The sequence below is a fragment of the Myotis davidii genome, unplaced genomic scaffold (genome assembly GCF_000327345.1).
Source record: "Myotis davidii unplaced genomic scaffold, ASM32734v1 scaffold242, whole genome shotgun sequence".
NCBI lineage: Eukaryota > Metazoa > Chordata > Mammalia > Chiroptera > Vespertilionidae > Myotis > Myotis davidii.
The window spans coordinates 2,165,117-2,188,445 of NW_006295821.1; the positions used below are offsets into that span (position 1 = coordinate 2,165,117).

Sequence of the window (23,329 nt, forward strand, 5' to 3'; positions counted from 1 at the left end):
AGGAGTTGGATTTCCTGGCAGTCGTGGTGACATCGGCCCTCCTGGGCCTCCAGGGTATGGCCCAAGTGGCCCCGCTGGTGACAAAGGACAAGCGGGCTTTCCGGGAAACCCTGGACCCCCCGGCCAGCCAGGTGAGGCCCGAAGACCTCAGGTGCAGCACAGAGATGCACAGGGGTCCTGGACTCAGTGAGGTGGGCATGTGGGTTTGGTTTCAGTTCTTCCAGAGGTGACCTGGGCAAGTCCTTCTTTGGCCTTTTTGTACATTCATTTGTATATAAGACTAGAGGCCTAGTACATGAAATGCGTGCACTTGGGGTGGAGGGTCCCTCAGCCCAGATTGCGAGAGGGCACAGGCCAGGCCAAGGGACCCCAGTGGTGCAGGGTCAGGGCCAGGGAGGGACACGGGAGGTTGGCCTGCCGAGGAGGGACTGCAGGAGGGCTCCAGGGCATGTCCAGCCTGTCTCGCTCAGTCCCGATCAGTCGGACCCCAGCAACAAGCTAACCTACTGATTAGAGTGTCTGCCCCCTTGTGATCAGTGCATGTCATAGCGATCAATCGGTTGAGTGGCCTTAGCATATCATTAGCATATTATGCTTTGATTGGTTGAATGGCTGACCGGATCACCGGACACTTAGCTTATTAGGCTTTTATGATATAGGATGGGCCAGACAGTATGTAGGATTGGGCTACAAAGCATTTGGATATATAGATGATTTTACTTATAATAAATATATAGCTATACCAGCTAAAGTCAACCTTGATGTGGGAGTGATTTCAACATAAGCCCATTTTTTTCCCCCTCATCTGTTTTCAGTGTTTCCCAGGCACAGTCAGTCCATTTTGGCTTCTGGATATCCCACAGAGTATACTGTGCCTGTTGATTAATTCTATAACAGTGTCAACTTCATTATTGATATTTAATTCCATGTTGGTTTTAGTCACTTGCTGACTGTTTTTTTCTGTGACTGTGTGTGCCAGGCACTATGCTAAGTGGTGATCAGAATGATAAGCAAGACAGACAAGGCCCTGCCCCTCTGGAGCTCTCTGTCCAGGGTTTGGCAGAGCACGTGGAGAAAGGACTATGTGTGGGTTTCCCACAGGCATGCTCAGGGACAGAGGTGTACAAGGGAAAGCCCCAGGTCTTGCACACATAGGCTCCCAATAAGTTATTAGTAGAATATGATTCAGGGTAGAAATGGAACACTCACATCTGTCCCTAGAAAATCCTGGAATGGGAAGAGGAGAGGCTGGGAATGGCTTGGATAAAAGGAGAAAAGGAAGTGTACTTCACTAAGACATGTTTTCAAAGCTGTAAACAATGAATGAAAGGACTTTGGGTGATTAAAACTGTGTGACTAGTAAACATTGAAAAACATAACCAAGTAGCTGGATAATCAAACTATCCAACAAGAACTCTGTAGAAGCAATTACATTATGGCCTTCTTGCTTACAGATTTGCCAATTCTGTCGTCAGTCATACATCTAGCCCAAGTTTTATCAATTCCTGTGCCTATTGGGAACTATTTCCTTATTAAGACATAATATAAAGTTCATAAGCATTCTGACCCAGAAAGTCTTCAATGGAAGTCCAAGTTTAGCATCCTAATGTATCTGTTACTATTACCATTCTCATTGTTTGCGAGAACATTGATTACTTAGCACCAAATTGTGACTCCACTGATAATTGTTCTCTCTTTAGTAAGAAATGGGTTTTTTTTGTCACTCCTTTGGGGCAGGGAAATACTGAGTTTGACTTAGAAAGATCCCCAGTATTAGAAAAGAAACCACTGATCACTTCCCTTTAGCTCCTGATCCCAAAATCTACATATTAAGTGTTCTTTGTACTTCTGGGATCTGAAAACTTGCAGAGCTACAAAATGGAATCAGACCTTCCTCTTGGCCAGAAACTACTATCAGAAAAACCAACTGGGGTACATCTAGATTCATCCTGGTAGGATGGGGAAGACGGCATTGTTGGCAGTGCTGTTGGTCTTTTTCCATATTCTGTAGAGTTTCTTGGCCACCCAGACCCATTCAGCTTTTGGATTAGAAACCTGACCTTCTTTGATCTGCCAGAACTCTGTTTACTCTGGTGACCATGAAAGTCTCCATCTGGGGTAGAACTGATAGCAAATACATGTTGGAATCTGTCGGGAGGCATTTCCTATACTCTATAGCTCAAGAATGTGTTGGCTGTCACTGGGAGGCCCTACGTATCTTGAATTCTCGTAAGGCATGTGAAGAGTTGCTCCACACATTCCTGGAGATGATCCCTTTAGTCCTTTCTTAATAGCTAAATCCTGACGCCCAGCGCATCTCCTATGCACGAATGTCCTGGGGGCTGGGCTGGCACCTCCTAGCTTGTGATTGTCTTGACAGCAGACATCTGTCCAGCTGCACTGTTACCAGTAATGCATAACCATCCATTTGGCACGTTGTGAAGATAACTTACCACAAGATGAACATCATTTAGGTTGCTCTCAATGCAACTCAGAATTAGTACTGGCTGAGAAATTGAGAGAGAACAGTAAAAGTGTTTTGACTTTTTGAGACAGACTAAAGAAGAAATTCCCCAGGCCCATCTCACCTTTTGTCATGGCAGGCCTTTCAGCTTTTCTTGATTCTTACTTTGGACCATGAAGGAATTCTTTAGTCAGACAAATCTAGGTCACTCTGGACATACATTTTGGGGTGAGGAGGAACAACACTCTGTGAAAAATTCTAGATAAATAGAGGGAGGAAATGGAGGTGTGCAGATGGAGGTGTCTGTCCAGGTACACACAGTGCACTCAGAGGACGCAATGCTGGGCTCATGCGATGTCCTTCCTTTTTTTCCGCAGGTCTCAGGGGTGAAGCAGGAAGAGTCATGCCTTTACCTGGCCCCCCTGGAGCAGATGGACTTCCAGGTTCCCCAGGTTTCCAAGGGCCCCAAGGTACTTTTGTGTTCTACTTCACCTGGAGGTGGAATTGGCGCATTCTCAGGTCTTTCTCATGCTGATCATTGGTCTTGCCCACAATAGGTGACCGAGGTTTCCCTGGAACCCCAGGAAGGCCTGGCCTCCCAGGAGAGAAGGGCGCTGTCGGCCAGGCGGGGATTGGATTTCCAGGGCCTCCAGGCCCCAAAGGTAAGCCTGCAGGATGAGCTCAACCATGAGTGGGACCGTAGCTTTGATGGTGTTCATTCCCTGGCTGGTCAGCACCATGGGCTGTGCTCTCTCTGGTCACCTTTACTTGAACTTACGAGAGTACGATGCAATGGACATGAAGACGCTATGCAAGTAGTGACCGTGCAGATATGGGAAGGCTTGCTCATGACCTCACAGTGCAGTGATGTCAGTCACTAAAGCCATGGGGGAAATGGTGCCTGCAACACAGTGGTTTGATTGGTGGAGTTGGAATATTAGGGGACTGGAAGCTGCCCAGGAAGCTGGCAGATGCTACATGCATTTAAACTCACTGGAGGAAATTCTCTGTCATCAGTGAAGGAAATACACAGCCAGTGGGACCTCCGGCCAACTGGGCTTGGAAGTCAGAAGGAAGGTCATGGGGCAGGTGCGAGGATGGCAAGGCCTCTACACAGGGGCTAGTGTCCCCACAGGGTGCTGACATTTTAGAACCAGCACTTCTTTCTGAAAGTTGTAAGGAAGTAAAGAGGACAGTTTCACTCTTTTTTGTTGCTTTCTTATTCAACTAGTCCTTAAGGTAGACCCTGGCCTATAGACTTGCCATGATGAACATGGTCAGGACTGCGAAGGTGCTATGAGCGATAGGGGGTGTGTCTTTCCCATTTGGATGGGCATCATGGCCCCAGTTTCACTGGCCATTTGGCCCAAACTGAGTTTAAAGACTTGTCCAGCCTCCTGGCTTTTTGTCGGCCAGCATCACACCTGTCATGGTTACAGCCTAGACATTTGGCGGACCAGAGACAGCAGCCTATTTCCTCCTAGAGCTACATAATAACCACCCATGTACGTGGTTGCTTCTGTCAGGTGTAAAGAGCAGAAGGCCCTTAATGACCCTCCAAGTTCATGGGGGAAGGCATAGGCCTTCTCCACGTTCATGGACCCCACTATATTCCATATGAGAGCCATACCATTGCCATCTTGACAGGTAAAGTTTAACTGATAAAGGTCTTCATTAGAAGCCCTTTGCCCACATCTCACAAAGCTGCTTGGAAGTGCAGATGCTCATGGGCGGTTAGGTCCACTCTCTGTTGGGACCCCACAGCACAACAGCTCCATAGCAGGTGCCACTGAGGTGTGTGCTTCTGCAAACTTATAAATGACTGCAGGTCATGGACCGCCACTTCCCACAGGAGGGTTGTAAACCAGCATCTCTTAGACTTCGCTGCACACGGGAGCCATGTGGGCAGCTGTGTGAAAGCCATGAGAACTTTTGGGTTGGGACCCAGTCTTTACATGTTGCCACATGCCTCCAGTGTGGTGCAGCCCCATTTGAGAACCAGTGCTTCTCAAACTTGAATGCATCCTGGAATCACAGGAGGTCTGGTGAAAATGTGGACCAGCTTCCGTAGCTCTCTAGCAGGGCAACAGCACAGTTCTTAAAGCATGGCCACACTTGGGTAGTAAGAGTTTAAAGTGCCATTCTCAGTCTGCTAACGCCAACGTGTTTGTGTTTGTTTTGGGGGAGTAGGACAGGAAAGAAAACATCATTGAGTAGAAGAAAGGAAGGATTGGGATTGGTCTGAGTGGTCCACGGCCTCTGAGCTGTCCCCCAGGTGGCACTGGTGGCACTGCCATGACCAGATGATCTCATCTTCCTCTTACAACCACCTTTATGGGGCTTCCTTTTTGTTGGCCACGTGCAATCAGTTCACTTACCCCTGAGCAAGCGTAAAAGAAGTGAAGAAAGTGGGAAATAGCATTATTACATTCATTATTATTTTGTTTCTTCAAAATAGGCGTTGATGGCTTGCCCGGAGATCTCGGACTTCCTGGGAATCCAGGTCGCCCAGGAATTAATGGCTTCCCTGGCAACCCAGGTCCTCCCGGCCAAAAGGTGGGTACTGAGTGTTCTTTGGATGGCTGTATGCTCCACTCTTGTGATTAATTGGACACACACAATGTGGGTTAGTAATCTCATGGGCTCTGTGGGATCAGCATGTTTGGTTTGTAATGAAATAGCATAGAGTAGAAAATACCCAAGTACATAGCACATAGTAGTAAATGTTTTGGGGAAAACCATCTGTTTCCACTTTACGAGTATGTTCTTGCTTGTGCGTATACTGCATCTCAACATACAATGTCTGTCTTATTGTGGGTGGCAGAAGAAAGCTGTTTGAAAGCCATTGTCCTACAAGATGTACTAGCCCCTCAGGAAGGCCTAGCATAGCATTTCTCAGCCTCTGCATTATTGACGTGCTGGTCCAGTGATTTTTTTGTGGCGAGGGCTGCCCCAAACATTTGGGATCTTTAGCAGCTTCCCCCGTGATACTTAAGGAGCATGCCACACCCACCTTAGTTGTGACCACCAAAAATATCTCCGGATATTACCAGATGTCATCCCGGGGGAGGGAGGGGCGCAAAATGGCCCTGGTTGGGAACCCCTGGGCTAGTGTGACTTCAGGACTCTCCTTGCCCTCATACATCCCCTCTGCCCACTTGCTCACAGTTGAAATTCTGCTCAGTAAGTGTAACTGACTCTTGGATAAATCTGTTTCTGTTCTGATGGTGAGGAAGGGAAGTGAAATTACCCGAAGGCATCAGTCCTAAAAGGGAGACAGGGCCAAGGGCAGTCCTTTGTCGATGTAGAACTCGCTGGCCTGTTTCCTTTCTGTGAGGAGTGCAGGGAAAGCTGTGGGGACCGGGCAGGGGTGCGGGGAGGCAGCTGCGCCTCAGTGACCCTGGGAAGCTCCTTCCTGAGAAACACCTAACTTCCTGGTGTCCCTGCTCCCTGTGGCTAAGACAGAAGAGAGGCATCGGAAATCTATCTTTATAAAACACTCCTAACCTGCACTTGATTTGAACGTTAGTCAGTGGTGGTGGCGGGTGGATCACTTTAACTCTGTGGTTAGTAAACACCAAATGCACATGGAATTAAGGATTTGGTTCATGACTTAAAACACTGTACTTTTTCAAATATCACTTGGATTGAGTTCCTGGCATTTTGCAAATTTCCTGCTGGGATGTGTAGAGAAGTCACCAATGCCCCCTCCTGTCCAGAGTCCTCATCTGGAAGTTGTCACCAACAGTGGACACCAGAGGGCACTGTGACGGACATAATGGCCACCTACTGTTTCACACAGCCTATGTCAGACCTACATTGGGGCTGTTTGGAAAGCACTCTTAGGCCCTCAAGAGACTTCCTTTATTTTTAACTATCTGCATTTGTCAAACCCCTTTGACTCATAAAATAGATTTAAATGTTTAATTTGATGTGAAAGCCTTCATTAAAGCAAAAACTACATAAAGGGTGTCCTGTTCCTGTCCTGGAACTTTTCCTCTTCTTACGAAAATATCTATTAGCTGGGCCACCAATCACATTCAGACAAATGATTTGGGTGGGGGGTGGGGGGTTGCCTCTCCCTCTTTTTAAAATGAAAATGATAAAAATTGCCTACCTTTTTGGCTCATAGTGAGATCGAAAGGACATAGTAGGTATGAGGAAGCTTTGCAGATGGAAGCGGATTGGACAGGTGTTATTAAGTGCACCATGGAATCAGTTAACAGTCTGCACTTTTGCACTTGGCTGACAAAATCATGGGCTTTGCTGGTGAACTTGCTTCTCTGTGTTTGGGACTTTCCAGGGAGAGCCCGGGATTGGTCTGCCAGGACTCAAAGGAGCGCCAGGTCTTCCAGGCACTCCTGGCACACCTGGGGAGAAGGGGAACATCGGGGGACCAGGCATTCGTGGAGAGCATGGAGCCATCGGGCCCCCCGGCCTTCAGGGAATCAGAGGTAACTTCTTACAAGTAAATCTGGACTGTGGCAAAGACTGGGTCTGTTTATTTTGTGTCCTCAGAGCACCTATTAGGTTCTGAGTGTTTGGTGAATGAATGATGAAAGGCCTAGAGTATATGGCTTTCTGTTGCTGTGGCTTATTGTACAAGTAGGTAGTGTGTGCTGTGAAACATGCTGTGGTCCCCATGCAGTTTACTCACAATTTCTTCCCAACCAGGTGACCCAGGACCTCCTGGATTACAAGGTCCCAAAGGAGCTCCAGGAGTCCCTGGAGTTGGTCCCCCTGGATTGATGGGCCCGCCCGGAAGACAGGGACCACCAGGATCCTCAGGTGATGTGACATTCTTCCAGAATGATTTCTTCCCCAAATCATATTTATAATGGCACAGGAGCTGATGCTGGAGTTTCCCATAAAGTTAGCAGAATCTGTGACTAAAAAGGCGAAAAGTAAATTCTATTTGTGGAAATAAGTTTGGTTGTTTGCTTAAATGTAGTTACAGATGTCTTTCTTCTCCCACTGGGCTTGGTTTATAAGACCTTCCCTTTATTGTGCAGTCGATAACTTTTTCAAATTCAAAATGAGGGTGTGTATGTCTTATCTGTCCATGGAAGAGTTAATAAGTTGTGAATAATCTGAGTTGACATCTAGAAGCTTCCTTTGCCTATGATAATAATTGTAGAACTAAGACAGTGATGGTGGACTATGGCAAGACAAGCAGTGAAAAGTGCGAAGAGAAGCTAGGCTTAGATCTAAACACTGCGGAGAGATGGGGTGGTGTTTCGAGTGCTAATTACTGACTACTGATGGCAGAAAGGAGGGAATTTTTCTTGGGACATTGTTTATCCACCAACTGCCTCAGTGACCCCAAACACCTCTCTCTGGGAAGGTGACAACCAGCCCAACCTCCAGTGGGGGAGGGTTCACATACTTTCTGCAGAAAGTAGCAGTTAAGCTCACTGAAGTGTATTGCACACACCTGTAAGTTCGCCTAAAGCAGCGGTTCTCAACCTGTGGGTCGCGACCCCTTTGGCGGTCGACCGACCCTTTCACAGGGGTTGCCTAAATACATCCTGCATATCAGATATTTACATTACAATTCATAACAATAGCAACATTACAGTTATGAAGTAGCAACGAAAATAATTTTATGGTTGGGTCACAACATGAGGAACTGTATTTAAAGGACCAGAAGGTTGAGAACCACTGTGCTAAATTTTTTTTGCTCTTCACCCACCTTCAGGCCCACCTGGAGTGAAAGGAGAGAAGGGTTTCCCCGGATTCCCAGGTCTGGACATGCCAGGACCCAAAGGAGATAAAGGCACTCAAGGGCTCCCCGGCTTAACTGGACAGTCGGGGCTTCCTGGTCCTCCTGGACAGCAGGGGACGCCAGGACTTCCTGGGTTTCAAGGTAAATGATTTATGAACTTCTGCCTCAAAGTGATGCTGAGGCGACACCTTACCTCATCGTGACCCTTACTATATGTCATCAGCATTCACAGTCCTTCCATCTGGCCACAGGTCTCAAGGGAGAGATGGGCGTCATGGGGACCCCAGGGCAGCCTGGCTCTCCAGGACCAGCGGGCACGCCAGGATTTCCGGGTGAAAAAGGTAGGGATCTGATAACTTCAGAAAAGCCTGTCTGATGTCTATGTCTCGATGCTTCTTGGGAAATTCTGCAATAGTTATAGATGATGTTTTATTTCAAGAGGCAAAGGAAAGAAGTTAAGAAGATCAAGCAAGGGATCTGGAAGATTCCTCTTACTGTAGGAATTCATGGTGCACAGTGTGTGTGCTCTGCCAACAAATCAGAGAGGAGACAAGTTTCAGGTGTTATTTACACAGTTGAGATTCTGTGTTTGTGCGTGTGTGTGTGTGTGTTTTGAGAAATGGTGGAAGCTTCAGTCATGTGAGGTCACAGGAACTGAATCCTTAGACTCAAATGAACAAACTGGGCAAATTCATGTCTTAATTTTTATTTCTTATCTTGCTATTTTAACTTGGTCCAAAATAACGTGTTTTTTTTTTTAAATGACTGCATGTGAGACATAAAAATGGTGATTGATTGATTTGTTTAGTAGAATAGGAAAATTCCTCTTCTATTAGTTTGTATAGAATTGAGTGGCACCATGAACAGGAGTGATAAAGGTATTTCAGGAGGAGAGAAAATCAAAATTATCTAAACTAATAAGTGAAGTCACAAATGTTAGAATTGTTAGCAAAAAATGAATTCTAGAAAGTGGCTTTATTGTTCATTGACCTGGGTCAGATTCTTCTAGGTAACTCAAAACCAAAGGTAACACTTACCATTTAATGCCATTTCTGGATAGTCCATTAGTGCTTTAAACTTCCTTTCTCAGTTGTTTCCCTGAGCCAGAAATAATGCCACACTTTGTCACTGCCTCTGAGATACTTGGTCACATCTCACTGGGTGCCTTCTCTTTCCTCTACAGGGGACCATGGCTTTCCGGGCTCTGTAGGACCCAGGGGAGACCCTGGTGTCAAGGGTGAAAAAGGAGCTGTTGGTCTCCCTGGCAAACCTGGAACCGTGGATAAAACTGACATGGACACCATGAAGGGGGAAAAGGGAGATCCAGGAGATAAAGGTAACCTGGAGGGAGGTTTTAACAACGGAGATAGAACGACTTGCCTAACCAGTTGTTTGTTTCTCCACCCATAATATCAAACCAGCCCGTGTTTCTGCAACACTTCCCTATTTTAAGTAGGAATGGATCCTCACTATTTTCTCATGTGTGTTCTGTAGGACAAGTTGGCCCAAGTGGTGACAAAGGATCTCAAGGAGACCCTGGGACCCCAGGACTGCCTGGAAAGGACGGCCAAGCAGGGCATCCTGGGCAGCCAGGTATGAAGTGGAGTTCAAGTTCACCAGCATGGAAGTCCCTCATGCTGAGGAAATGTTAATGGGCATATTTCGTAGGCACTAACCTGTTTGGTTTTTCTCTTTATTATTTCAGGACCTAAAGGTGATCCAGGCATTAGTGGAACACCAGGTTCTCCAGGACTTCCTGGACCAAAAGGATCGGTTGGTGGAATGGGCCTGCCAGGTATGTTGGGTTTAGAAGAGGTGTCTTCTTTTTAGCCCATTCACATGCATTGCTGCAGGCTGAGGACATAATCCAGGCAGATGTGTCTTTTACACAAACGCATATCTTTATTTATTTATGGTCTCTTAGCTGGGGGTGAATAGGATTTGGCTGAGACTATGACCATTGTTAAAAAACTAAAGTCACAATTTAATAACAGAACACGGGCTGTAGACCATCAACTTTTGATGATCTTATGCCGCTAAAGCCCTTTGATGTTAACTCAGCAGAATTCTCTGGGCCCCTCTGCCCTAGCCCTGAACTGGCATCAGCACTTTGCTGTCAGCATTTGCTCTGATCACAGCAGCCAGAGAGGAGGCACGTGAGAGAAGGCAGAGAACTTAGGACTCAGCTTGGTCTGGGTGCTAATGCAGACAGGGTGCTACCGTCCAGACAGGAAACATCTAGGTCTCTGGTTGCACTCACTATAAGTAGGTATGGCTACTCATGTACATTATGAAACCAAGTACATGTGTACTTTGCAAGGCCTGTCTCACGCCCCTCTGACTCATTCAGATAATGAGAGTTGATTGTAGAATATAGAACGTAAAAACCATTCCTCACATGGTTGTGAAAGTAAGTATGCTAAGCAGATTTCTTATCTCTTTTTATGAAACGATTGTCTCTAAAATACAGAAATGTCTTCTTGTGTGGCTTTCATGGGTTGGGTGACTGGCATCTGCCAGGATGACTTACAGATGAATTAATGAAGGTACACGTCTTCTTTTACCTTCGTCATGACTGGTTGTCAAGGTGCTTTTTAAATTTTTATTATTAGCACCTGCTCCTCACACATTTAAGTTTCCATTGTTTGTGTTTATAGGATCACCTGGAGAGAAAGGTGTGCCTGGAATCCCCGGCTCGCAGGGGGCCCCTGGCTTACCTGGAGAGAAAGGAGCAAAAGGGGAGAAGGGGCAAGCAGGCCGGCCTGGCATTGGAATTCCAGGACAGCCTGGAGAAAAGGTAACAGCAGCCTGCACGGAAACCACCCCTCCCATCCCCCAAGTGGAAATCCTTCCCTAGGAATTTTCAGGAAGCATCTCAGCACATTCAATGAACCACAACAGAGAACAGTTTCCCTCAACTTATTATAAGTTGCCTCTCTTCTCTACTTCCATTCATGACCCTGTCCTAAGGAAAAATCTGGAAACTTGTTGAGAGGCCAGGGCACCAAGCTGTCACCGGAGAAGGAAAGAGAGAGGGGAGCGTGAAGCAACATGAGAAGTAGGCCGACAGTTGGCTCTTGTGCTCTGGGTTGTTGGATTTTCCTGTTTTCAGGTGTAGACTTGGATTCTTTGGTTAGAAAGCTGGACATGAACCCCACATGGCAATCTTTATTGTACCAAAATGTATAGGATGTTCTGGAAAGCATCTACAGACACTTGTTTCGGGGGCAGATATAATATTAATGGCCCTGATTTTTACTCACAGGGAGATCAAGGGTTAGCAGGTTTTCCAGGAAGTCCTGGAGAGAAGGGAGAAAAAGGAAGTCTCGGGCTCCCAGGCATGCCCGGGCCTCCGGGCCCCAAAGGATCACCAGGAAGTGTTGGCTATCCAGGTAAGTGGGCTGGGGCCTTCTGCAGAACTTGGGCTTCTGAGATGACAAAGGAAAACCCGAAGTCATGGGTGTGCTGGTACTTTGTTTTTTCTTTTAGGAAGCCCTGGGTTGCCTGGAGAAAAAGGTGACAAAGGCTTCCCTGGATTGGATGGTGTCCCTGGCATCAAAGGAGAACCAGGTAGAGACCACTTTTTAGAACACGGACTAGGGCTCCTGGAAGAGAGGCCAAGGTGATAGCCAGGGAGGTGGGACATCAATCTTCCGGGAGTTACCCTCCCGGACAGCAAGTTGTGGGCCCAGGATATTGCTGGGTGACCTCTGGATGATCAGAGACAAGCCAAGGCCATCACTTCACTTTTCAGATGAACAAACAGCCTTGGGGGCCGGACAGGGCCTTTTCAAGGTCTGGCCACCCGGTAGGAATTAGAATCAAAGTCTCTGAATGGGGTTTATAGCTATTTCCACTCCAGTTGGTTCTAGAAGGAGTTTTACATGGGTTGACAAGAGAGTTTGATGTACTTTCTCTCCACTCTCACCATCATTTTGGCATCGGGAGCGGTGGTGTTGCTAGCAGGGTGGAGGGATGTCAGGAGTGAACTTGGGGACACCAGGTGTACCCGGGAATGTACCATTTTTCACATGCACAGCATGTGGTGACAGGTTCCATGCCTGACTGACATGACCTTTCTCTTCAAGGTCATCCCGGACAGCCTGGTGCGACAGGCCCACCCGGCCCGAAAGGGGAACCCGGCAATGATGGATTTCCAGGGTCGGCGGGAGAGAAGGGTGAACCAGGTATGTCCAGCTGCTGCTCCTGTTCAGAATGGGACTATTCTCTGCAGTAAGCATCTCCCTGAGATGCTTACAGACCGGAGCTGGGTACCAAGGGGCACCAAGGCCATTCCTTCTCATAACCCCGAAAATAGCAGCGTGGGCAAGGGCAGCAGGCCTGGGTGGGAAACAGAGAAGGCAGGAAGGGGGTTGTTTATTTCTTTCTCTCACAAATACTTACGGAAATCTGTCCTCGAAACTGCTCGAGCTCTTGGTGGTGAGTGAATGAGCACACATCAGAAGCCCAGACCACTGCCTTCTCTGCCTGGCGTCTCCCTCTTTAATTGTCCCAGGGGTATTTGCTGTTTCCAGAACCTGCTTCTGTCCCTGATGGGGTGGGAGGTGCAACTTGGGCAGCAGTGCTGGCTGCTAGTTTGGAGGGTGACAGTTGCATGCCTGCTTGTAGGTAGCCGGAGGACAGCCAGGATTGTCAGGGGGATGGAAGAAGGAGAATGTCATTGGGAAGGAGCATCCAGGGGCTTTTATCGCTATTAGTGTCGGCCTCTTTTTTAAGTTCGTTTTTTCATTCTATGCACCTTATGTTTATATTATGTACACTCACTTTCCTATAAAAAGAATTCTTTAAAAATGCCTCCACACCTTCTTCCCCCCATTATAATCTTCCCTGAAGCCCTGTCTCACACTTGTGGGCTCCCCGGTGGCTGCTCCCCCAAGTGTCTCTGGCTCTCCCCACCTCTCTTGAGAATAGCTGTCAGTTGGATGGTTGTCTGAGAAAAGCCAATTTGTGAGTCTCCAGACAGTCGTTGGAAATAAGTGCTCATTTGTACAGATTATTTCTGCTAAGTCTCATAATGGTTCTGAGCTGAAGGGGACTTAGGAAAAAGTACTAAATTATATCTATGCTGTCAAGGGTATCTTAGGACAACTATAGGAATATAATTTCACTCCCATGGTGCAATTAACTAGTTTCTGTGTTCTGCAGATGGTGCAGGGTGTTGGTACTGTTTTGTACTGTACCTGCAGATCGGCTCTTTTAGGAAAGATGAACACTGCTTCTCGCCCTCCTCTTACAGGTATACCCGGAAGAGGCGTCCCAGGGTTCCCAGGGTCCAAAGGAGACAAAGGTAACGTACGCTGAATGTGTTCCTCCTTTTCCACTCACCGATGATGCACACGGTGCCTGCAGAACAGGGTGAAAGTTGCAGTGAGGTAGTTGTACATAGACAGTAGATACTGGGTTTGGAATAATCTAACTGACATGTTTTCTGACCCGTGACAACATACGACACAGAGCGCTGTGTTTTGGATTTGTTGCTTTGTGAGACGGGAGCGGGAGAGTTGGGAGAGGGGGCTCTGTGATCAGGTCAAGTGATGGCCCTCTCTCTTTTTTCCTAATCACCTTAAAATAATCCTAGAATTTTTGTATTTTATTGGAAGGTTTAGGGTAATATATTTTAAACTAAACATGTAGTTTGTTTTTTCCCCCCCCCTAAAAGCTCTTACTTAAAAACACACACACAACTTTTAAAACAGTTTTATTACTATGGACATACAATAAACTGCACTTACTTAAAGTATGTGATTGAATGTCTTGATATATGTATGCACCCATGAAAATATCGCCACATTCAAGATAGTGAATGAACCCATCACCCCAAAAGTTTTCTGTGCTGCTTTGTCATCCCCCATTCTGCCTCTCCCTGCCCCTAGACATTGACCTGCTTTTTGGCACTATAGATTAGCTTGCATTTTCTAGAATTTTACATAAATGGAATCCTATGGTATTTTACTTTTAGTCTGTCTTCTTTCGTACAGAATAATCAGTTTGAGATTCACCTGTGTTGTTGCATGTGTCAATAGGTCATTTTTTCCCTTGCTGAGTGATGTTCGATGGTGCGGACCTAACGTATTTTGTTTATCTATTCGCCTGTTGGTGGAACAAGCCTTTAACTTTAGCAGTGCTACTGACTGTAGGCTTATCTGAGCATATACTCACATGCTTTTGGCATAGAGCACTTCCTTTAAAAAGTATACAGAATAATAGCTAAGAATGAGGGCCAGGCTCTGGTATCCTAAGCTGACTCCTCGTTAGGTTGGCTGTGGTAGGAGTGTTAATTAATAACAAGGAGAGGAAAGGGCACCCAGCTCCAGTGTTCCTCCTGGAGTCTCTGGCAGCCCCTCCTTCCTATATTCTGGGGTTTCTCTTCTTCCTGCCTTTTTCATGATCTCAATCTGTTTTTATTGTTTAGGCTCAAAGGGTGAAGTGGGTTTCCCAGGATTAGCTGGGAGCCCAGGAATTCCTGGATCCAAAGGAGAGAAAGGATTCTCGGGTCCTCCGGGGCCGCAAGGACAGCCAGGATTGCCGGGAGCTCCGGGCCGCCCCGTGGAGGGGCCCAAAGGAGACCGGGGCCCGCAGGGACAGCCTGGCCTGCCAGGTAAGGTGTCTGGCCAGGAGCAGAACTGGGGCTGAATCAGAAGGTAAAAATACACAACAAGTGTAAAAGAGATTTAAATACATACATTCTCGATTGAGGTTTTATTTAGAAGTTCACAGCATTTATTTCAGCTTGAAACTGCTTCAGACATTGGCCTTTTGTATTTTGGTCTGGGCCAATGCTTTTCTGAGTCCTTTCTGTCCAGGGATTCAGTATAGATGACACATGATTAAGGGAGAGGGGAGAGAGGATTGTGGGAAAGGGCTGGAGCACGAATGGCACCTGTGCTGGTTGTTACGGCCAGATGACATCTGGCAGGCCTCCCCCTCATGGCCACGGGCACTGCTGCAGCATCGCTGCCCTTGAACCCAGCAACACAGGGCCTGTGGACACCGAGAGGGCAGTGCTTATGTCAACATTTTCTGCCCAATGAGCAGATCAGGTTCTTCCTTCTAGGGCACCTTGATTTCTTTGGGGCTCGCACAGCTTGGTGCAGTGTTGCTACATATAGTTGGGGACAGTTGAGTGGCCATAGATATGGTGAGGCTGTATATGCAGTTGGCGACAGTTGGGTGGCAGCGATGACAACCATGGGCCAATGATACCCATACATAAAAACTCCCTCACCTGACATGTGTGACTTTTGTGTTTCCCATTAGGGCCTCCGGGACCAATGGGGCCTCCAGGGCTCCCTGGGATTGATGGACTGAAAGGTGACAGAGGAAACCCAGGCTGGCCAGGGGCTCCTGGCCCTCCAGGACCCAAGGGAGACCCAGGATTCCAAGGCATGCCTGTAAGTTGTCCATTTATAGGTCTTGTTTTTGAAAAGAATCACAAAATAATATGCCTGTGTGTGTGTGTGTGCATGTGTGTGTGTGCGTGTGTGCGTGCGCACGCCAGAAATCCTCTCTGGATCAGTTCTTTCAGTTCCTTCTCTGTTGCCAATCTTCAGCCATCTTTATTGGCACCACAGTAGGCAACTATTAAACATTTTTTGCAGTCTAGTTTTACAATGACCATTAAAGAGAAATGTTATACCACTTGAAAACACAGTTCAATGCATGGGTTTAAAAATCTACTTACAAACTTGATGCAAAAAGCAAGCCTCAGTAACATAGAAATATACTCCACATTTCTAGTCTCTCTATGTACTTATGTATAAGTATGTGTATGTGTGTGTGTATATATATATGTATATATGTATATGTGTGTATGCACTTATATGACATACATATCTTAAAACACACACACACACACACACACATGCCTGTATATAGTTGATCCTGAACAACATGGGTTTGAATGATGCAGGTCCACTTATATGTGGATTTAAGAAAATAAATATACAGTTAGCTCCTGTGTCCCCAGGTTTTGCATCCTCAAATTTAAGCAACTGTAGATTGAAAACAGTACTTTCATTTTTGTAATTGGGAATTCATAGATGTGGAGAGCTGATAGTATGCCTTGTTCCACTATACCATTTTATATAAGGACCTGAAGTATCCTCAGATTTTAGTATCTGGAGGAGGTCATGGAACCAATTCCCCACGAATACTGAAGATGACTGTAGTTAAGTTTTGGGGGAGTCAAAAGTTATATAAAAATGTTTCACTGCTCAGGAGGTTGGCACTCCTAATCCCTGCAATGTTCAGGGTCAACTGTACATATTTGTGCATATTATTTTGGTAATGGCACGATTAAAATAAATTAAAGCAAAGAAACAAATATATGTTAGAAACAATACAATTTTTTATATATTGAGAAAGGAACTAGAAGAAAAAACTATTGAGTTAGCAGCTAGAATATGAGATAATATTTTTAAAATACATGAATATTGTTATAAAGAAAAATAATCCTTCTTTAGTATATTTTATCTTATTTCCATATTTAAAATCACTTTTCAGATAAGATATGAAGCTAATTCTAAAGAAAAAGCACTATGCTTGAGTGTTTAGAGGAAAGTTTTCCAGAAAGGTAGTTGGTGTTGGTAGATTGATGTGTGGCCATGATAAATGTTTAGGAAGTCCCAACTCTGTTCATGGCATTGTGATCTGGGGTGGGACAGCAGAATGTCAGACTTGCACCTGCTCTGAGAACTTACCACATAGATGGACAAGAAGAGGGGACACAGTGAATGAAGCAAGTCGATTCAGTTACCTTGTTTTGACAAACATAGAGTTTTTGGCATTCTTTTTACATCATTCAAGAACCACAAGACACCATTTATCCACAAAGATACTTTGCAGAACATGGAGGGGTTGTCCCAGCTTCCCGATGACTAGTTACTTGAGAGTCTTACTGTTCATCTCCGGAATGATTCCCAACTGATGCTCTCTTTGTGTGTCTAGGGGATTGGTGGTACTCCAGGAATCACAGGTGCTAAGGGTGATATGGGACCTCCAGGAGTTCCAGGTTTTCAAGGTAAGACAGTAAAGGTGATGCTGCTTAAAGACACATTTACCTATTCCCAGAGCTTCCTAACTACTGGCACTTTAATATTGATAGAACCAGTATAATTATAGAACAAGTCTTGTTCTCTTCAAATTAAATATGCTATTTCTATGTGACAGCCCAATTTGTATAATGCTATGAATGGCTGTATAAAGATGTTCTGATTTTTTTTTTACTAAGAATCAGTGGATCATTGCATCTCAATTATTTGAATATCATTAAGAAGTCATGGATTTTGGCCATTCATTAACTTATTAATGTGTTGAGAAAATATGTAGGGGTACCTACCAGTGTTCAGACACTGGGATTTTTACTGCTGAATCAGATACATATGAATGAAAGGTCCATAAAACAAGTGCTCAGCCTGCAGGTTTGTGGTCTATTTGGGGACATGTGTGAATCAGAACGTGACCAAAAACAGTATCATGTGCCCCTCCACTGGTTGTGACCATTTCGCAGTTTGTTGCATGTTTGGAAATGTGATTTTTGGGTTCTTGAAAGAAGAGTTTCATCAAAAGTTTTACATAGTTGACCAGAAGTAATACTCTTCTTCCATAAGCCTAAATGGGAAAATTTCACTGTATGTGTATGTATATGCATGCATGCATATATGTGTGTACATATACACATGTAGATTCACCTGCATGTATGCATATGCACACAGGTGTGTATCTTTACACATGCCTATGCATATAAATACTTGTATATATTTTATGATCCTGAACAAAGACAATGTTGTGCTTTCTTCCAGGTCAGAAAGGTCTCCCTGGCCTTCAGGGAATTAAAGGAGATCAAGGAGACCAAGGTTTCCCTGGATCTAAAGGTACGATAATGTGCTGAATTGGAAGGTGCCTTACGGATTTGAGGAAATATAAAAGCCATTGAACTCACAGAATTAGGGTGTTTGGTTTTACCAATGTGAAAAGGCTCAAAGGTCATTAGAAAATAATCAACCAAATTTTTTGGTAACTAGTCAGAATTGCTGTTTTTGACTAATCTGGTAGACATTTTTACCAGTGACTTATCTTGAAATCAGCGACTTGAAGTCATAATATGAATAACATTGATCTTGCACAAGTAGGCTGAATGAATTCTGGTTGTACAGTAAGGAGTTCTTCATAGGAAGGGGTCTTCCTCTCCCCCGCACTGGGCATTGACAGCGTGCAGTGGCTCCGAAAAGCACAGGATAATTTTGGGAGTAGTTTAATCAAGTACAGTGCATCCCATTGTAATTTTGCTGGCCAGACCTTATTTCTGGAGCTGTGTTGAGTTCTTTTAAACCTTGTTCCAAGGGAGAGAATGAGCAACTGAAATGCAGTGAGAAGGGGCATGTCAGGAAAGAAAAGAAAAGGGGGAATGCGTGTGGGAGGAGTGAGAGAATTAGGGAATGCTTGGTTGAAGAAGAGAGATTGAGGCAGACCTCAGACTCCTCTGCAAACTCTTATTATTGCACATATTTCAAGATCTGTTACACAGAAGAAGGATTAAGTTTATTCACCATTAAAAAGTAAGACTAGTGGTTATAATGTACAGTGAGGCAGATTTCGGATAAGTGGGAGAAAAACTTTCTCCTTGCAAATATGGGTGCTGTCCAAGTCACAAGAGAGACGCCTGGAGAGAATGAGCTTCACTTCCTGGCAGTGTTCAAGTGAGGGCCGGATGGTGGTCGTCAGGGAGTCCAGGCAGTTTGCATCGATGACCCCAATGTGTGTTCCAGGCCCCAGGACTCAGGATTTTAGGTGAAATAATACATGTGTGCAGATAACATGTATGACTTATGTGATATGATTACTCGTGTTTTTGATGATGATTTTCCATCTGAGAAACATTCTATTTGGATTGGGTTTCACATTGGACTCTTCTTTGGAAGCTCTTTCTTGCATCATATATTGACTGTGAAATTGATCAATGGTATCCCTGTTTCCCACAGGTCTTCCAGGTCCCCCTGGGCCCCCAGGTCCCTACCAAATTGTCAAAGGGGAGCCAGGGCTCCCTGGTCCAGAAGGTCCTGCCGGTATGAAAGGATTTCAGGGACCTCCAGGCCCCAAAGGACAGCAAGGTAAGATTGACTGGGCTGTGCAGGGAGGGAGTGAGGGTCAGGAGGGAAGAGGTCGGGATTTCCTCTTCACCCATGTGTCTCTGGGTAATGACTACATAATCACCTATTTGAATATGATTTTCTTTTTTGAGAGGACCTAAAAAAGCCAGAGTGAAATACAGGAATAGCTAGAAGAACATACAACCTAGCACATCACTTAGAAAAACATGGGTGAAAGGAACCACATCATTGTTCCCAGCTAGGACATACGAGGGGGGCCGGGCAGGAGCAGCCACCTAAAACAGTAAGAACTGGAGCTCTCGGCAGTTGGTTCAGAAGCTCTACCCAACTGTCAAAGACTTGTGCTAATTTCTATTGTTTCCAGGCATCCTAACCTAGAATCTCTCTGCTTATTTGGGCTAAATGCTTCCTATTTTAAGAGCTATTGGAAAGGGGGGAGGGGTGAAAAATAAAGGAGAATGAAAACATTTGGAATTGAAAGGTAGCATATAGGAAAAAGTAAGTTTAAACTATCTCAGATTAAACTGTACACATGAAAAGATATATTATCCCTTGTCAGTATATCTGTTGCCTAAAAATTATTTGAGATGGTGGAATATGGTCAAGGGGGACACACTTGAGAAGATTAAAAATGTGTCAAATAGCTCCCTCCCAGCCCACACAGCCTACCTTTTCCCGAATGATCTGCCAAACAATAGCAATAATAAATAGCAAGAAACTAGGGAGAGCTCTGAATGGGATGATGCAACGTACACCCATTCAAATGTCCATTTGGCAGCTGCTTGGTGAACTGTGTACAGGGCTTTGGGGGAAGCAATCGTGCTTCTCTGGGAAGACTTTTATCTGCAGTCAGAGGCCTCCTGCTTGCCTGCCGGAAGGTTAGAGAGCACATTTCAAAGGGGAAGTGCAAGGTACAGCCTTCTGCTCTCTAGGATCGGAGCCTAACTTCTCTTTCTCTTCCTTTAGGTGTGACAGGATCCGTGGGCATACCTGGACCACCAGGTAGTCCCGGCTTTGATGGTGCCCCTGGCCAGAAAGGAGAGAGGGGACCCTCTGGACCTCCTGGTAGGTTTGCCGCAGTCTCCCAACCTTATTACTGTATCTTTGGGTTAGAAGCTGGTGTGCGGAAAACTGCAAAATGGAGTTGAAAATGTTATTTGGAAGATTTCCAAAGAAGCCTGTTTCTTAGAAGAAATTGGATCCTATAGAAGAGTTAAAGGGTTGTCATCACTTTTTCTGTGTAGGGAGGCAGATGTTGATCAAAGCACAATGTTTCCCAGATGTTGCTGAAAGGAGGCCAATCGTGATGGCCCTCTGTGGTTTCCTATGAGGGAAGCAGGCTGCAGCCTCAGAAATTCCGTTTCAGCAAAGGATAAGGGGAAGGAGATGACAATGCCAGTATTGGCCAAAGGGCCCTTGTCTGCCCTGATTTAAAGTTGATCTGTTTTCCTAGGAAGCAGGAACTCAGATATCCCATAAGTGACCGAGATGCTAAAGGTTCGGGGCATCAGGTGACTGAACAAAGGGCTCAGCCCAGCAGAAGGTGTATGAACAGTTTTGCAGGCAGCATAGTTAGTTACCTCAGGGGACAGAAGGACCCACGGCATGGATGCTTTCTTACTGACCTGTTTCCATGCGCATGCTTTGGGCCGATATGGAAGAGAAGCCACTTTAAAAGGAGGTTGTTTGAATAATTCTATAATAATTCTTTCCTAGAGAAGCCTCCAAATGCTATATGCATCACATGCATGGAATCACGTCATTTATTCCATTTATTCATGTATCCCTTTTCACGCATTTTATTTATTCATTGGACTAAATTGTTTTGAGCATCTGCTTTGCTCATAAAACATCGTAAGGTAGTATATAAAAAAGAAAAGCTAAGGCAGCAAGAAGAAGGTGGGTTGTTGTGTTTGACTGGTCTTGCTTGGAGCCTTTCAGAGGAACTTGTCTGTGACTAGGGAATCCAACTTCTCTTCTATCTTCCAGGTCCAAGAGGGTTTCCAGGACCACCCGGCCCTGATGGGTTGCCAGGATCCATGGGTCCCCCAGGCACCCCATCTGTTGATCACGGCTTCCTTGTGACCAGGCACAGTCAAACAACAGATGATCCACAGTGTCCTCCCGGGACCAAAATTCTTTACAATGGGTACTCTTTGCTCTACGTGCAAGGCAATGAAAGGGCCCACGGACAGGACTTAGGTGAGACATTTACAGATTTGTGATTCATCCAACATGGATTTGTTGAGGGCCTTGGTGGTGGAGAGCTGTATTCAGCTCTGTCCTATAGTTCAGGGTGCCATGAAGACCTTGTTAATGAAAAGAGGGCTTAGCCCTATTTTCCTCTATCCTTGCCAAATGAGCCATCAATTTAACAGCTACTGTGTTACTAAATGGGAAGCCCAGAAAATTTAAAGGCTGAATCTTTGAAAAATTTTAAATTAACAAAGCTTTTGATCTCTTCTTCAATTTATCAAGTAGGACCAAGATTTCTGAAATACACACTTGAAAGTTTACATGCTTAAAATAGAGCAGCTTTACTGTGGCTCTTTTTTTTTTCTTTAAAGTCCCATGATATTCTGTCCAAATGTTTTTCTGCATGTCTTAAGCTGTGTCCCTGATATTAGTTTAGATCAGCAGAAAGTTCATATCTGTGGTCATTTCCTTAGTCCCCTCCAGATACCCTCCACACGAAATCCAGGTTAGGTCTTAACATCAGACAGCAAGGGTCTATGTAAAGAGCATCTCTGCATTTTTGGCAAAACTGCCATTAAAGGCAGTGTCCACTATGTTCATACCCATTGTACAAGGGACCCCGTGTTAAATATCTTTTAGAATTCAATCTGAATGTCCCACATAATTCTTTTTAGTACCTCCCTTTTCTTGATTACTTCGCATTTAATTTAATGCTCATTTACAATCATATTAGTCTCTTTGATATATTTACTACCTTCTATTTATAATTTTTAAAGAATTTTGTTCCCATTTTAATGATTAGGTTGAATATACATATGTCATTATTAGCCAGCTCAAAACCATGTGATACAGAGGTAGACAGTGAATTAGAAAGCAAATCCTTCACAGCTCTGGAACAGAATTCATACCTCATGTGACTCACTCATGAGTTGGTTGTCTTTCCTCCCATGAGCAAAGCAATGTCACTAGAGTCCTCAGCAAGCATTAGAAAAGTGTTTTTAACTCCCTCCCCCACTCCCCTTTAAATAGTGATCTCCGTAAAGAGCCTTTTAAGATGTTCTTTTCTCTGAATTGCTCATACCCCTGTGACATTATCAGAATAATTTTATTATTTTTAATTATAGTAAAACACACATAACATTATATTTATCATAACCATTTAAACATATTTTTATTGATTTCAGAGAGGAAGGAAAAGGGAGAGAGAAATAGAAACATCAATGATGAGAGGGATCATTGATTGGCTGCTTCCTGCACGCCCCCCTACTGGGGATTGAGCCCACAACCACGCATATGCCCTGACAGGGACTCAAACCGTGACCTCCTAATTCATGGGTCGATGCTCAACCACAGAACCGCACAGGCCAGGCGCAATGGTCCCTTTTAAATCAGAAATAATACATAGAGACACGATCTGGTCACTAAGGTGCTCACTGCTGTTGGGTTGGTAATTGCTCTGAGATCAGAGCTAGAAAATATACATTATGTTTGAAAGAGAAATAAACCATGTGTTCATAACGATATTTCCAATTCACATTTTAGATTCCTAGTTTTTTGCCGAAAGTCTTTGGTAGTTGCATCTTTTCTTCTACTGTAAAGTCTGACAACAGTTTAAACAATATAAACAAGATGCTTTATGTGTCCCCTGCAAAAATGTGTCCTGTTGCAGCCCTAGCCCCCTATGATGGTACTAAGAGGCAGGGCCTTTGGGAAATAGGTAGGCTTAGCTGAGGTCATGAGGATAGAGCCCCCATAATGGGATTACTGTCTTTTTAAGAAGAGAAACCAGGCTCTCTTCACTGGCACCCAGAGGCA

General features: G+C 45.0%; 1 protein-coding gene across 1 annotated transcript in view; it reads left to right on the top strand.

Annotated features, from left to right (window-relative positions):
• The window catches only part of COL4A1 (collagen type IV alpha 1), an 81,045-nt gene that overhangs the window by 49,230 nt on the left and 8,486 nt on the right, over positions 1–23,329 (top strand). Inside the window, exons 27-49 of the mRNA XM_006770707.1 lie at positions 3–131; positions 2,842–2,934; positions 3,022–3,126; positions 4,923–5,020; positions 6,768–6,918; positions 7,139–7,252; positions 8,163–8,330; positions 8,441–8,530; positions 9,373–9,525; positions 9,684–9,782; positions 9,895–9,984; positions 10,847–10,986; positions 11,455–11,581; positions 11,679–11,759; positions 12,278–12,376; positions 13,447–13,497; positions 14,623–14,808; positions 15,468–15,601; positions 17,157–17,229; positions 18,011–18,082; positions 19,190–19,318; positions 20,285–20,383; positions 21,308–21,520. Coding sequence (XP_006770770.1) covers positions 3–131; positions 2,842–2,934; positions 3,022–3,126; positions 4,923–5,020; positions 6,768–6,918; positions 7,139–7,252; positions 8,163–8,330; positions 8,441–8,530; positions 9,373–9,525; positions 9,684–9,782; positions 9,895–9,984; positions 10,847–10,986; positions 11,455–11,581; positions 11,679–11,759; positions 12,278–12,376; positions 13,447–13,497; positions 14,623–14,808; positions 15,468–15,601; positions 17,157–17,229; positions 18,011–18,082; positions 19,190–19,318; positions 20,285–20,383; positions 21,308–21,520 — 2,694 coding nt within the window. The remainder of the gene's footprint in view (positions 1–2; positions 132–2,841; positions 2,935–3,021; positions 3,127–4,922; positions 5,021–6,767; positions 6,919–7,138; positions 7,253–8,162; positions 8,331–8,440; positions 8,531–9,372; positions 9,526–9,683; positions 9,783–9,894; positions 9,985–10,846; positions 10,987–11,454; positions 11,582–11,678; positions 11,760–12,277; positions 12,377–13,446; positions 13,498–14,622; positions 14,809–15,467; positions 15,602–17,156; positions 17,230–18,010; positions 18,083–19,189; positions 19,319–20,284; positions 20,384–21,307; positions 21,521–23,329) is intronic.